Here is a 14,994-nt window from a genome sequence, read left to right as displayed (position 1 = left end):
GCCGGCCCACGGGGAGATTCGGGAGGGTGGGCTGGACCCGAACTTGTTGCTATGGAGATGGGGCGGATTAAAGTGGCCGAACGAGATTATTCGAAAGGGACACCAAAGGTGAAAGGACTAAAAAAAGGGCGATGCCGGAAAAGGTAGTTATCTGGAAACAGAGAGACACGGAGGTTGAAACAGGCAGCCCTGCGAGGTCCGGTCGCCTGTGTTCCGGTCCATTTGTACACAAAGAGGGACCGGGCTCCGCTCGCCGGAAGTAGAACCTCTGCCCCCGGCGCATTACGCATCCTCCGCGCCGGAAGAGCGCCCCGCTCGGTCCGGCCGCTTCCCCCACAGCCCAGCAGGAGGGGCGGCTGGGCCGCCGGGCTGTGCAGCTGGGAGTCGTCGGCAGCGCGGAACTTCGGCGCACGAGGAGCCAAGGAGCGACCTGCGTTGCCGGGAGAGGGAGGGGGAAGGAAGGTCGCGTAGCGGGGCGACACGTCGCTGCGGAGGGATCCTGTTTCTGTTGGCGGAGGGATTTGGTCGCACGCTGACTTCCGGTGAGCCCCGATCCGAGAGGAAAAGCCCCGAAGGAAACAATAACAAACGCAGGAGGAAGCGGTTTTGGGGTTCGTGTGTTGAGCGGATCTCGCCCGAGAAGATGAGCTTCGGCCCCTGTCAGGGGACGTGAGCGCAATCGCCGGGCCCCAGCCAGCGTTTCTCCCCGTGGGCCCCCGGTGCCACCATGGCGGCCGTGGGGCCGGGGGGCTACGCGGCGGAGTTCGTGCCGCCTCCGGAGTGCCCGGTCTTTGAGCCCAGCTGGGAGGAGTTCACAGACCCCCTCAGCTTCATCGGCCGCATCCGGCCCCTGGCGGAGAAAACCGGCATCTGCAAAATCCGACCGCCCAAGGTACTGGAGTCTGATCGGCTTAGCTCGACTTCCCGGTCCGCTGCCCTTTCGCGTTCGCTCGCACTGGCGTCTCGACACCTGGACTTTTAAGTTTCTCCGTGTTTCCGCTTTGGTTTCTTTGGGGTTTTCGGTAGGCACGTCTGGACGCGAGAGTCGTGTCCCGGGGCCTGTCCGCCAAGAGCTTGGGAACTGATACTTTTCTTCCCCTCTTGGGTTGTGGGCAAGGGTAACAAAGGCTTTCGGCCTTTCTTTGGCCGTAAGGTGACTGAAGTATCGTGACGTGACAGCCCTACCCTCGCGTATAATCCTCGTTACAGTGTGATAGGAAAAATTGCCGTTCCGTCGGCTCTTGCTTCCTCCTAGCCCTGCTGACGCTTGATTTATTAAGTATCTGCAGGCCTCATCTCAGGGCTAAGGTTTCTTAAATGGTAATCTGAGCTCTAGTTGTCCCTTGAGGTGGTATCCCCAAACAAGCACCCCAGACTGATTACTGCGGCAGTGAAAAAAAGTCTTCCCGGGGGAGGAGAAGGAAAAAGCAGCAATTATTTTAAACATTCAGAGGTTTAGAAAAAATTTGTCAATAATGGAGGTGGAAGAAAACGTTGAAATCTTAAAAACATAAGAATCGCAGTTATTGCACGTAACTGGGTTTGCCTCTAGGTTAGTTAGGATCCTGTCTTTACGGTGAGGAAAGCTGATACTACTCTTTGTTTTGCGGGGATTAGTGCCCCAAGAGGTTGAGGGTTTGCTCAAGGTCAAAGGTTTTTTCTCTACCCGTTAGGTCCAGTGCTTTCCAAATGATGTTCCTGGTCCACCTGCACTAGGGTCGACCGGATGCTTGTGAAAATGCAGATCCCTAGGCCTCATTCCCAGACTGGAATCAGTTTCGGGATATGGAAGTTCTAGAAACTGCTTTTCTAGCAAGTACTCTCCTGATTCTTAATGAACATTAAAGTTTGTGAACCATGTCTTAGTGCTCCTTAAAGGGATATCTTGCTTTATGTTTTGTCTACTAGTAATAAAATAAAATCCAGTCTTTTTACACCTTGTTGCATTTTAAAAAGCTTCTCTCACCGCAAACTAGCACAGAAGTGTGCAAACTACCACAGTGAATAAAAAGAGCTTAGATGGAGGGGGGAGGAGGAGCAGTTAGTGTAGCATTTACAGATGTTTTCATTTAATATTCTTTGAAGCCTCAGTAAGTAAATAAGTTCATTTTACAGATGAGACAAGTCTGGATAAGTTAAATAACTTATCAGATGTGTGATCTTGGGCAATGGCAAAGTAGATTTTGAATCTAGATCAATCTATTTGTTTCTAAAACTTAGGTAAGCTACTTCCCTTATGCTCATTGAATTTGATTAAGATTATAGACTATCAGTTGCAAGCAAAGGATTAACAAATAATTGCTATGATGAGTGGTGGTACGTGTATTGGCATCCTCCCCAAAGTTCAGTTAACTCTTTTATGAAAAATTTATTTTCACTTAATTCTTTTTCTATCAAGATTACCTGATATTGACAAAACCTTAAGCACTGAGGCTTTTCCTAAACCATATTTTCATTTATTCTGTTGCTTTAATGAATTAGAAATTCTATACAAGGTTCCTTTTAGTTTAAAAAATATATATATACGTATAGTTTTTTGTTACTTACAAAATGTTGAAATAATATACCTTTTCTTTGTGTCACAATATTATTATTGAAAATAAATGTTGTTTACAAGCAGAATTTAATTTCAATGTTGGTGGATTTCTTTAGTTTCCAAGGTAAGATAAAAATTTTTTACTACTTTTCACATTTTTAAACAGATTACTATTTAGGCTAAATCAAACTATGGTCTCTGGAACTCTACTTGAAATGTGCTGTCTCATTTCAGTTATACCACATCTCCAATCTGGAAATTGTCCTTGTTCTGTGGGTTTGCTATTTTTTAAAAAATTTTAATATTGAAAAAAAAATTTGGGTGCCCAGAAGCTGGGCTTTGAACAAAACATTTACATAACATAGACTTTAAAGTGCTGTGTCACATTCCACATGAATGAAAAAACACATTGTCCAATTACATAAGTACTTTTAAAACATTACCTTTTGGTCTTTAATTTTACCTTTTTTTGTTTCTTTCAAATTCTATTTTCTTTTTATTTTGATAAACTTGGATGTTTACTAGATGCTGTATTGAGATGAGCTTATTGCATTCCACTTGAGTAATTGGGGAAAGCGTAATTGTCAGATATAAATAATGGGACTGTGAGATTTGAGGAGAAAATTGATAAAATAAGCTTAGTATCAGAATGTTAGAGATAAGTAATAATAAATTATTTTATCTGAAAAATATTATTCTTTCAGTCTCTAACTAAAGAAGACTTGTAAGTTGATCTGTTGTCAACATGATTTGTGGCAACTCACCCCTTAAATTAAGGGAATGAATAGTGCATTCCTTGCTTATTAACCAATATGGTGAAGAAATTTTTTCTATTTAGGATTGGCAGCCTCCATTTGCATGTGAAGTAAAAAGCTTCCGTTTTACTCCCAGAGTCCAGCGTCTGAATGAACTTGAGGTGAGTGTTGTTACATCACCGTTTCTGTCTCCTGATCTATTCTTTATATCAGGACTCCAGGTAGAGAACTTTAAGAAGCTCATGTACCAGGGCTCAAAATTAATGTTAATTGGGACTGAATGGAAGGAAGTTTCCGATTAAAAAAAATTGTTTATAGTAATTACAGTTTCTTCTGCTTAACTGGGATTTTGGGACACTATCTCTAGCCATGTTTTTCATGGTGGAAATATCCAGTATTTAGCTTTAGAGAACTGGAATTCTTAAATTCTACTTTCTTCAGTGCTAATTATTCTAATAAATTTTTCTTTTGTTAATGTTGGAGGATTCTGTATCTTGTAGTTTTTGGAAAACAGTTTTAAAAATTCTTCTATTAAAAAAACCTAGTTTTCCAAGGTGTTTTTTGTATGTTTGTTTGGTTTTTTGCTCTAACAGAACTTTTCTAGGCCTCTTAATCTGATTTATTAAGATCTCCCTTTAAACATTTTGAATGTCTCTTAAATTTCTAAGTTGAAATCTGTTTAGATAGTTGTTCTTCCTGTTTTTGAGATTTTCAGAAGATTCTTCAATGTGGTAAAAAACTTCCAGAGTACAAAAGAGAAATCTTAGACAGTTAGGGCTTAATGTGTCATGCTGAGTTTGTTTTTTTTCCTTGCTGCTCCTAAAACATTTATTTTTTGAGATTTTAATACCTTTTTTTTTTCCTTTAGTCTCTTATAAGATACTTGATGGAGGATCTTAATATCAGTGAGGTGGAGAGTTGGTGTACTTGAAATATGCATATTATCTCTAGATGAAATGACAGGTTTAGAATGCTTAGAAAAAATAATTCGATTTACTAAATTTTCTGATTAGCTTAAAGTGAACTTTTACAAAAAATTGCTTTGGTTGATAATATGAGAACTTTTCACATATATTAGAGTAACTTTTGTCTTAGTAAAGTTTAATAGAAGTATTTTGCTTCTTTTTTATTGACTTATAAGGTTGGACTAAGCAGTAATGAGAAGTCTGAATTTCTTTAAAGAAATGAGTACCTTTGTTAAGTAAAATTCATTTACTTTCACCAAAACTTAATTCCTATCTCTCATTTCTGTATTTTAATAATCTCAGGCAATGACCAGAGTGAGATTGGACTTCTTGGATCAACTAGCAAAATTTTGGGAGCTTCAGGGGTCTACCCTCAAGATCCCTGTGGTGGAGAGAAAAATTCTGGATCTCTATGCTTTAAGCAAGGTGAGGCTTGTACTTTGTTAAGAAATTGAGCAGGGGCTGGTGAATTTATGAAATTAGGAATTTCAGATATACTTGATGGAAAACATCGCTTCCTATGTAGGATTTGTTTGACAATGAAATGCAAGCATGAGTAAATGGAAATGATAGATTTCCAAGTTATTTTTAAAATCTATTTTATAGTTTGTTATGAGATTAATATTTAATAGCTACTCAGATTAGTAGGTTCTGTTTACACAGTATGCAAAAGAAATGACAGAGACATCCTAATATTATTTTGTATGAAATGAACAATGTCCTATATTGAGCTTGTCAGCTTTTTTTCTGTTTCTTAATTGAAAATTTGGTATATTAAAGAGATTAATGTCACTCAGCATTCTCATGTGTGGTACATACCAGTTGTATTAACACCTGTAAGTAGTGTTAGTGGTTAACTGAGGGCAGCATTATCCAGTAGGATGAATATTAACTTTGTAATGTTACGTTCCCTAATGTGAAAAAAACTAACTGACCTGCAACAGGGTTTGTAACGATGACCTTGACAACATATTTTGTTAATACAATAAGAAAAATCTATGACTGCTCTGACTTGTGAATGAAGATAGCTTGATTATCTGAGGAATTTTGCAGAACAATTTATTTTTTATGTATTTTTTTATGTACGTATTTATTTATTTATGGCTGCGTTGGGTCTTTGTTGCTGCGCGTGGGCATTCTCTAGTTGGGGCGAGCGGGGGCTACTCTTCGTTGCGGTGCATGGGCTCCTCATTGCGGTGGCTTCTCTTGTTGCAGAGCATGGGCTCTAGGCGCGTGGGCTTCAGTAGTTGTACCTGGTGGGCTCAGTAGTTGTGGCTTGTGGGCTCTAGAGCACAGGCTTCAGTAGTTGTGGTGCGCAGGCTCAGTAGTTGTGGCGCACGGGCTCTAGAGCGTAGGCTCAGTAGTTGTGGCACACGGGCTTAGTTGCTCCGTGGCATGTGGGATCTTCCTGGACCAGGGCTCGAACCTGTGTACCTTGCATTGGCAGGCAGATTCTTAACCACTGTGCTACCAGGGATGTCCCAAAACAACTTATTTTTGTGGCCTTTCATATGCTATGATTGATAGGCTGTTTTGAAGTAAAAATTTATTCTCACTTTAGGAAGCTTCCACTTTCAAGGAAAAAAAACGCTAGAATAATTATATTTAAATTATTTTTTATGGTACATTTATAAATTAATGTCAGGTCAGAATTCTCTAGGATTTTTCTTTTATGTAGTACTAAGCATTTTGGAAAGTATAGTCTTACGCTAAAATAGCAGTGCTAGGCTTATTTTATCAGTAAGGTAATGATATCAGTAATTAGGGACTGTGAAAATCATCTCATGCAGTTGTATAAAAAAACTATGATACTGGGGCTTCCCTGGTGGCGCAGTGGTTGAGAGTCTGCCTGGCGATGCAGGGGACACGGGTTCGTGCCCCGGTCTGGGAGGATCCCACATGCCGCGGAGCGGCTGGGCCTGTGAGCCATGGCCGCTGAGCCTGCGCGTCCGGAGCCTGTGCTCCGCAATGGGAAGAGGTCACGGCGGTGAGAGGCCCGCGTACCAAAACAAACAAACAAACAAACAAAAAAACTATGATACCAACGGGCAAATTATAGTGAATTTGAGGGATAGGTTTTTGTCTTGTAGGAAACCATTAGGATAAAAAATTTGTTTTGAGAATTCTCTTTTTTGACATTTCTGTTCAGTGAAAACTTAACTACTAGCTTTTCTTTTTTTTGGCTGCATTGGGTCTTCATTGCTGCGCGCGGGCTTTTCTCTAATTGCTGCAAGCGGGGGCTACTCTTCATTGTTGTGCGTGGGCTCCTCATTGCGGTGGCTTCTCTTGTGGAGCACGGGCTCTAGGCGCGCAGGCTTCAGTAGTTGTGGCTCGCAGGCTTAGTTGCTACGCGGCATGTGGGATCTTCCCGGACCAGGGCTCCAACCCGTGTCCCCTGCATTGGCAGGTGGATTCTTTTTTTGCGGTACGCGGGCCGCTCACTGCTGTGGCCTCTCCCGCTGCGGAGCACAGGCTCCGGATGCGCAGGCTTAGCTGCCACGGCTCATGGGCCCAGCCGCTGCGCGGCACGTGGGATCTTCCTGTACCAGGGCACGAACCCGTGTTCCCTGCATCGCCGGGCAGACTCTCAACCACTGCGCCACCAGGGAAGCCCTTAGACATGATTTTGACACACTTTGATTTCCACTACTTTTTAGCGGGAAGCAGATTTTCAATCTCCTGAGTCATTAAATTATCAATGTGATTGTTTCCTGTTTTGATTAAGTCACTTTGTCTTTCTCCCTGGTTATTATTTTTGATGGTAAAAAGTGTTACTTGGAATGTCTGTAATTTAGTGGAATTCTGCATTAACAATTACTGTTTATAATCAGTGCAGCAAGGAACATTTATTCTAGCCATTTTTAAAAGAAATTTTTGTCAAAGTAATACATTAAAAAAGAAATAAAGCTTAAAATAAAAACCAGCAATCTCCCTTCTTCATCTCTCCACTCTCTTTACTACTCCTTAGAGCTAATCACTTTCATTTCTTTTAGCTGTTTGATTTTGATCTCCATATTTCAAAAAAACATGCTCATTATGCTATTTCTTCATTTTTAAGTGTTAAATATCATATACGTACTGATTGCCTACTATTAGAGATTGGCAATGGGTATAAAAATTAAATTCTTATGTACTTCAGGTACCCTATTCCCTTATAGTGTAGTTAGGTCAATTTTTTATTAATCAGAAATTATTGCTGTGACTGTATAAATACAAATTTATTTGTACCTGTGCCTAATGGTGTGCTATGATTATGTCTCATGTTAATAGTGTGCTATAATTATGTTACCAGTTTTTATTTTCCTTGGACTTAAGAGTCCCGTTGCCTTTCTTCATTTTGTAAGTTTTCCTTGTGACTATTAAAACTTTATTTTCAGATTTTCCAGAAGTATAAATCTCTCAGTGTGCTCTCACCCATCAGAAAATCTGCCAGTTTCCTTTCCTTCTTGGATCCCTTCCTCTGGAGTTCTCTTTCCCGCTCCAGTCCAGACTAGTTTTTTTTTTTTTTTTTTTAAGGTCAACTCTCAGCTTAGAACTTCTTTCACTATTATCATTCTGGGAATTCCCTTTGTCTTTCTCTTTGTTTTAAGTCTTCCTATTACTTGGTTTATTCCTATTTTAGTAAAACATTTCTTCTGCTAGTTTGATGAGCAAGAAGAAAAATGGAATGTAAACTTTTTGCTTGTCTGAAAGTGTTCTGCTCTTAAACTTTATTGGTAGTTTGGTGGGTTTAGAGTCTAGACTGCAAATCATTTTACTTCAGAATTGTATTTTGAAAGCTTTACTTCATAGTCTTCTAGCTTCCAGTGTTGCTGTTGAGAAGAATGATGCTATATTAATTCTTGTGACTTTTTCTTGAAGACACAGGGTCTAATCTTTATTCCCAGTGTTTTGAGATTTCACAGTGGATATGTGGTGGTATGTGTTAATTTTCATTGAATATGTTGATTGCACTTGATGGCCTTTTTAATCTGAACTCACCTCTTTGAGTTCTTGTACCTTTTCTTGTGTTAACTCTTTGACGGTTTGTTCCACTTACTTTTTCTTTCTTTTTGAACTCTTATTGGTTGGATGTGAGACTGTTAGACGGATCCTCTACTTTACTTACCTGTTTCTTTCTTAGGTTAAGAGTCCCTTCTTTTCAAACTCTCCTGAGAGTAAATAAATCTCCAGGCTTCTGCTGTTGTTGGAGAGGGATGGTTGCCTGGCGTGCTAACCGGGGGAGGTCTGATTGCTTTTATACAGGTTTTCAGTCAACACTGTTCTTTTTAAATTTAATTTTAAAGGTACTGCTGCTTCCATTTCTTAAGCCTTTACAGGTCCTATGTTGCGAAAGCTTCTTGTTAGCTTTCTTCTGTTGCAAGTGCTTGGGGCTTTTTCGTCTGTTTTTTTGTTTTTGCTTGCTAGATGATCATTCCTACATCTGCTTTTCTCTTGGTCTTTTTGTCCTCTTGGGAGTATGCCTTTTTGTCCCTTCCTTTTTAGTGGAGCTTTGAGAGGGAGCTTTTAAGTAGAAGACTGCTGCTGTTTTTTGTCTGTTAAAGTTGTCTCTTGCTAACTGGACTTAGCTTTTCATTGGACTGAAATTTTGGCCTTGAGTGGCATTACGCTTTTGTGAAGTTTTAATTAAGGGGCCGTCTTCATTGTGTTCAGTTGAAGTGCTATGGGGGCATGGGTCATGTGATGTTTCTCTAATGACAGTGGTGTGATATAGTGCATGGCAAATGTTTGGAATAAATGGTTTATATTTTGAAATTATGCATGGTAATCCTTGAATCTCTCAGCTGAAGAAAAGCAAGTATTAAGGTTTTGTGTGTTTTTATAGTATTAGGCCCGGTTAGATTGTTATAGAGTATCTAAACATGAAGCCAAAGTCATGGCTTTGATTTCTTTGTTAGTTTTGTCTTACCCTTGGCCATCCCCGATTATGGTGCTGTCATTGTCACAGCTGTGTGCCAGAAATGGTCAGAGCTGGGTGGGAAGCATGACTGGATCCGTGCAGCTATATCATTACTGACAGAAGCAGATTATTATGTAATTGTGTTGGGAAACGCAGATTACTGAGAGGGCTCCTGTTTCCTCTCTTAGACTTTTACTGCTCCTCCCCACTTGCTTCAGCCACAGTGGTTTCCTTATTGCTCCTCAACATGCTAGGCAGGCTCCTCATGGGGCCTTTACTCTGGCTGTTCCCTGCCCTGTATATCTGCTTGGGTAACTGCTTCACCTCCTTCAAGTCTTTGCTCAAGTTTCACCTTCATAATGAGGCCTTTTGTGACTGTTTGATGCTTTAATTTACCCTCATTCTCCTACTTGGGAGGCTTTTAAATTACTCTTTAAAATTTTTTTCACAGCATTTGTCACTTCAAAATTGACATGTTATGTTTAGTCTTCCACTAGGCTGTAAGCTCCAACAGGGCAAAGATCTTTATTTTATTCATAGCTGTATCTCCAGCACCTAGAACTGTAGCTGACAGAGTAGAAACCCTGGGAAGCTATGAATGAAAGGCATTCTCACTCATCCATTTGCTTCCAGACAGCCCTCTATCCAAACCACCCTTAATGTGTCTTCCTCTACACTACAAAATTTGAAAAATAATTTTTTTTTTTTTTTGTGGTACGCGGGCCTCTCACTGTTGTGGCCTCTCTTGTTGCGGAGCACAGCCTCCGGACGCGCAGACTCAGTGGCCATGGCTCACGGGCCCAGCCGCTCCACGGCATGTGGGATCTTCCCGGACCGGGGCACGAACCCGCGTCCCCTGTATCGGCAGGCGGACTCCCAACCACTGCGCCACCAGGGAAGCCCTGAAAAATAAATTTTTTTCTCTACATGATTTTTCCCTGGTTGGCTCTCATTAAAAGAGGGAGCTTCTTTGAGGATGTAATAAGAAAAGCTAAAGAATTGAAGATGGGTTCCACTCCTGTGCACATGAACTTCTGTGTTTCTATCAAGCTTTCAGATACTTCACTAGAGGAGAATTTTCCTTTGGCTATAGTTTCATCTTTGCTATAATAAAATCCTAGGCACAATAGTAGAAAACGTATCCTTTACTTATTTATAGCATGTATATTCTCCCCCCAACCCCCAACTTGCCCCCCACACAGACATTTATAATACAGCCAACATTGATACAGTGTTTACTGTGTCCCGGTGCCATCCATTCATTCATTCATTTTGGCTGCGCTGTGTCTTAGTTGCCGCACACGGGATCTTCGTTGCTGCACGTGGAATCTTTGTCGCGGCATGCGAACTCTTAGTTGTGGCATGCATGTGGGATCTAGTTCCCCGACCAGGAATCGAACCCGGGCCCCCTGCATTGGGAGCGTGGAGTCTTAACCACTGCACCACTAGGGAAGTCCCTGTTCTGGTGCTTTTCATGTTTTAATTTGTCTTCACAGCAGCCTCATAATAAGGAATAGATACTGTTATTATTACTCTTTCAATAATGGTGAGGCGTCTGAGATGCAAATTATGTAACTTACCCAAGGTCATACAGCTACTGAGTTAGCAGAGCTGGGATTTGAACTCTGGTAATCTGGCTCTGGAGTCCATGCTCTTAGCCTTTAAAAAAAAGTTGTGGTGAAACGTACATAACTGTTTACTGCTTTTCAGTGTACAATCTTATGGCCTTAGATATTTTCAAAGTGTTGTACGACCATCACTACTGTCCATTTCCAGAACTTTCCCCTCCCTGTAGCACCTGGTAAAACCATTATCATACTTTCTATGAATTCACTTATGCTAGGTTATCTCATTTAAATGGGATCATACAATATTCATCTTTTTGTGTTTGTGTTATTTCACTTAGCAGAATGTTTTCAGGGTTCATCCATGTTGTCACATGTATCAGAGTTTCATCCATTTTTGAGGCTGAATAATATTCCACGTACGCCTTTACCACATTTTTTTTTATCCGTTCATCTCTTGATGGATATTTGGGTTGTTTCTACCTTTTGGCTGTTGTGAATAATGCTCCTGTGAACACTGGTATGCAAGTACTGTTTGAATCCCTGCTGTCAGTTCTTTTGGCTGTCTCCCTAGAGGTGGAATTGCTGGGTCATATGGTAATTCTGTTTAATTTTTCTCTTAACTTTTTGATATAGTAGAATACAGTAGTGTACACTCAAAGAGGAAAATTGTTTTGAATTCAAATAACTTAATCACACTCTCTATTCTGTCATCAGTGAAACTGAAAACTGCCTATATTTTAGAATGTGAGAGATGTACATATCAGTTTCTGAAAGATGGGGGCCTGGGTACATGTCTGCTCTATACTGTGGCTGGTTTGATGTGAGCATTCAGCAAAAATTGGCCAATTTATCCCATTACTTCCTACCTTAATACATTCTGTGCTATGTTCTAGTACATCTCCGGAATTTATTTTTCCCCATCATTTCTTTATAATATTCTGTGTAAAGCCTTTCTCTTTTTGAAAAATTATAGCCTCTTTTTCAAAATATCCTCTGAATCCACTGTTTGTTCGACATTTTTGTTAAATCCTGTAAGTTAGTTGCTATATTTTCTAGTATCGGGATTTACATTCACTTTATATTATATAATAACGTTCACATGTCTATACTTGGTCTGTTTTTAATTTTTATTTATATTTTGAATTCCACGTGGATATAGAGTACATATATGTATTTAATTTTCTCAAGGTGCATAGTGTGCAAAGCATAAATTCATTAAATATTTTTGAATGCTTGGTTCATTGAAGGTACGCACAGTGACCAGTAACAGAGTTTAAAACTTCCAAAAGTTATTGTCTCTTTTCCATACTTTAAATGTTGATGAGTTTCAATTTTGTCACATATTTCTTGAAAGGAAATATAAAATCTAGGCCCAGAATAATTTTTCCATTTAGCAGACAAGATGTAGAGTCAGAATACGTGAATCTACCTCTTCCCCTAAATAATTTTTACTTTCTTTTCAGATTGTTGCCAGCAAAGGTGGTTTTGAAATGGTCACCAAAGAGAAGAAATGGTCTAAAGTGGGTAGCCGCTTGGGATATCTGCCAGGAAAAGGAACTGGGTCTCTTTTGAAGTCACATTATGAAAGAATTCTCTACCCATATGAGCTTTTCCAGTCTGGTGTCAGCCTTATGGTGAGATGCATCACTTTTTTTAGGGGTGGATAAATCCACTCTGCCATATATAAACTTTAGATTGTTTACTATAACAAGGTAGCAATTGGCTATGATTTCACCAATTTGAAATTGGTGGGGAGCAAGGTGTAGTTTAAAAATCACAGCTGTTTTTGGTGGTTTACAAGATAAAGGCTAATGGGAATGAAGAAAGTTTTATTATTAAAATGTGTAAGCTTATGCAAGACTTACGCTTTTAAAAAAATTCCTCCATTTGGTTTTATGTATTGTTTTTTGAACAGCTTTATTGAGGTATAATTTACATACTACAGAATTCACCCATTATAGGTACACAGTCAATAAGCTTTAGTAAATTATACATTTATGCAACTATCATCACCATCCAGTTTTAGAGCACTTCCATCAGCCCCCAAAATTCCTTTGTGTTTGTTTATAGCTGGTTCTTCTACCCTCAAACCTGGACAACTCCTGATCTGCTTTCTGGCTCTATAGTTTTGCCTTTTCTAGAAATTTCATGTACATGGAATCATACAGTATGATTTTGTGTATGGCTTTTTTCACTTAGCCTAATGTTTTTAAGGTTCATCTATGTTTTAGTATTCGTACTTCATTCCTCTTTATGGCTGAATAATACTCTATTGTATGGATATACCACATTTGTTTATTCATTTATCACTTATGGACATTTGGATTGTTTCCAGTTTATGGCTGTTATGAATAATGCTATGAATATTCATGTACTAGTCTTTGTGTGGACATACGTTTTCATTTCTCTTGGGTAGATACCTAGGAGTGGAATTGCTGGGTTATACGGTAAGTTTATGTTTAACTTTTTAAGAAACTGCCAAACTGTATTCCAAAGTGGCTGAACCATTTTACATTCCCGCCAGTAATGTAGAGGCTTCCAGTTTCTGCACATCTTTGCCAACACTTGGTATTGTCAGTTTTTTTGCTTACAGCCATTCTAGTGGGTGTGTAGTGGTATCTCATTGTGGTTTTAATTTTATTTCCCTAATGACTAATGGTGTTGTGTATCTTTTCATGTGTATATTAGCCATTTGTATATCTTCCTTGATGAACTGTCTGCTCAAATCTTTTTTTTATTGGGTTGTCAGTCATTTTATATTTGTTTTAAGATTTTGCTAAGTAGTCTGGATATAAGTCCTTTATCAGATGTATGATTTTATAAATATTTTCCTTTAGTTTGTGGTTTGTCTTTTCATTTTTATAATGGTGTCTGTTTGAAGAGTAATCTATTGATTTTCTCCCTTTTTATGGATTGTGCTTCTGTTATCATATCTAAGAAAATCTTTTCTTCACCTAAGGCCAAGGTGTTTTTTTTTTATAGTTTTAGCTTTTATGTTTAGGTCTGTGACCCATTTTGAGTCGTTTTTTTGTGTATAGTCTGAGTTAAAGGTATAAGTTCATTTTGGGGGCAGTGGAGAGGGGGTATAGGAATATCCAATTGTTCCAGCACCATTTGTTAAAAGACTACCCTTCTCCCATTTACCTTACCAAGGTGATTTACTTTGGCACCTTTGTTGAGAATCAGTTGACTATAAATATGTGGGTTTATTTCTAGTCTGTTTTGTTCTTTGTTTGATCTGTATGTTTTACCCTAACACCAATACTATGCTGTCTTGAGTACCATAGCTTTATAGTAAGTTTAGATATCTGGTAGTGTAAGTCCTCCAGCTTGGTTCTTTTTTCAAAATTTCCAAACAATTTGCATTTCCACATAAATTTTGGGATCCACTTCTCAATTTCTACAACAGAAGCCTGCTAGGATTTTGATAGGGATTGTCTTGAATCTATAGATCAGTTTGGTGGGAGAATTGTCATCTGGTTTCATGTAGTTTTAGGGATTTTTTAGAAATTTATTATTTTTCTCCTTATTCTCAAATCTGATTTCTTACAAGTGAATCTGCCCTCTTCCTGTGCTCTCAATTCTTTAGGGTGTACAAATGCCTAATTTAGATCTTAAGGAAAAAGTGGAGCCTGAGGTTCTTGGCACTGATGTCCAAACTCCCCCAGAGCCGGGCACAAGAGTGAACATTCTGCCGAAGAGAACAAGGCGTGTCAAGTCTCAGGTATCAGTTTCCATGGGCCGCTTTTGACAGGCGTTTCTAGAGTGTTGACTGTGCAGAACACTTACTTGGCTCTGGGAGGTCATTCACGTGCTGTCGTTCTTTAAAACTCGGAGACGCGTTTCCATATACCTTTGAGATGAACGAGGAAGGGATTGTAAACTTCAGTCTGATTTGATTTAGAGAGTTCTTTGTTAATTTTGAACAGCTATGACAGGGGTGGCGGTTCAGAGAGTGACTCTGGATACTGTAGGGCCAATTTCATAGACATGCTGATGAATTCTAGTATATTTTATTTTCGTGGTTAGTATAAGTGAGAAGAATAGGAAAGAGTGGTTTTACCTTTACTCATCATTCCTTTAAAAACCAGTGGGTAAGTTTCTTAGTCTCCGAACCATTCCAGTGTAATTTCTACAGTGTTCTTGTGACCTGGAATAATTTTAAAGCCTGATGAATACGTCGGAAGAAAAATGCCCTAAGTTCTTTTTGTCTGCCCCTCTTCCCCTCCACCTTTTTCCTATTCCCATTTCTTTGTGGTCCTCGAAGTTG

At 39.5% G+C, this 14,994-nt stretch overlaps 1 protein-coding gene across 1 annotated transcript in view; it reads left to right on the top strand.

Moving 5' to 3' along the window:
* The first annotated feature begins 355 nt into the window (after window positions 1-355).
* Window positions 356-14,994, top strand: part of KDM5A (lysine demethylase 5A) — an 87,008-nt gene continuing 72,369 nt past the window's right edge. Inside the window, exons 1-5 of the mRNA XM_030834746.2 lie at window positions 356-892; window positions 3,375-3,452; window positions 4,560-4,682; window positions 12,188-12,358; window positions 14,314-14,448. Coding sequence (XP_030690606.1) covers window positions 728-892; window positions 3,375-3,452; window positions 4,560-4,682; window positions 12,188-12,358; window positions 14,314-14,448 — 672 coding nt within the window. The 5' untranslated portion in view covers window positions 356-727. The remainder of the gene's footprint in view (window positions 893-3,374; window positions 3,453-4,559; window positions 4,683-12,187; window positions 12,359-14,313; window positions 14,449-14,994) is intronic.

The sequence above is a fragment of the Globicephala melas genome, chromosome 10 (assembly GCF_963455315.2).
Source record: "Globicephala melas chromosome 10, mGloMel1.2, whole genome shotgun sequence".
Classification (NCBI taxonomy): domain Eukaryota; kingdom Metazoa; phylum Chordata; class Mammalia; order Artiodactyla; family Delphinidae; genus Globicephala; species Globicephala melas.
Note: the sequence above shows the minus strand (reverse complement) of the source record. Positions and strands in the feature narration are given on the sequence as shown.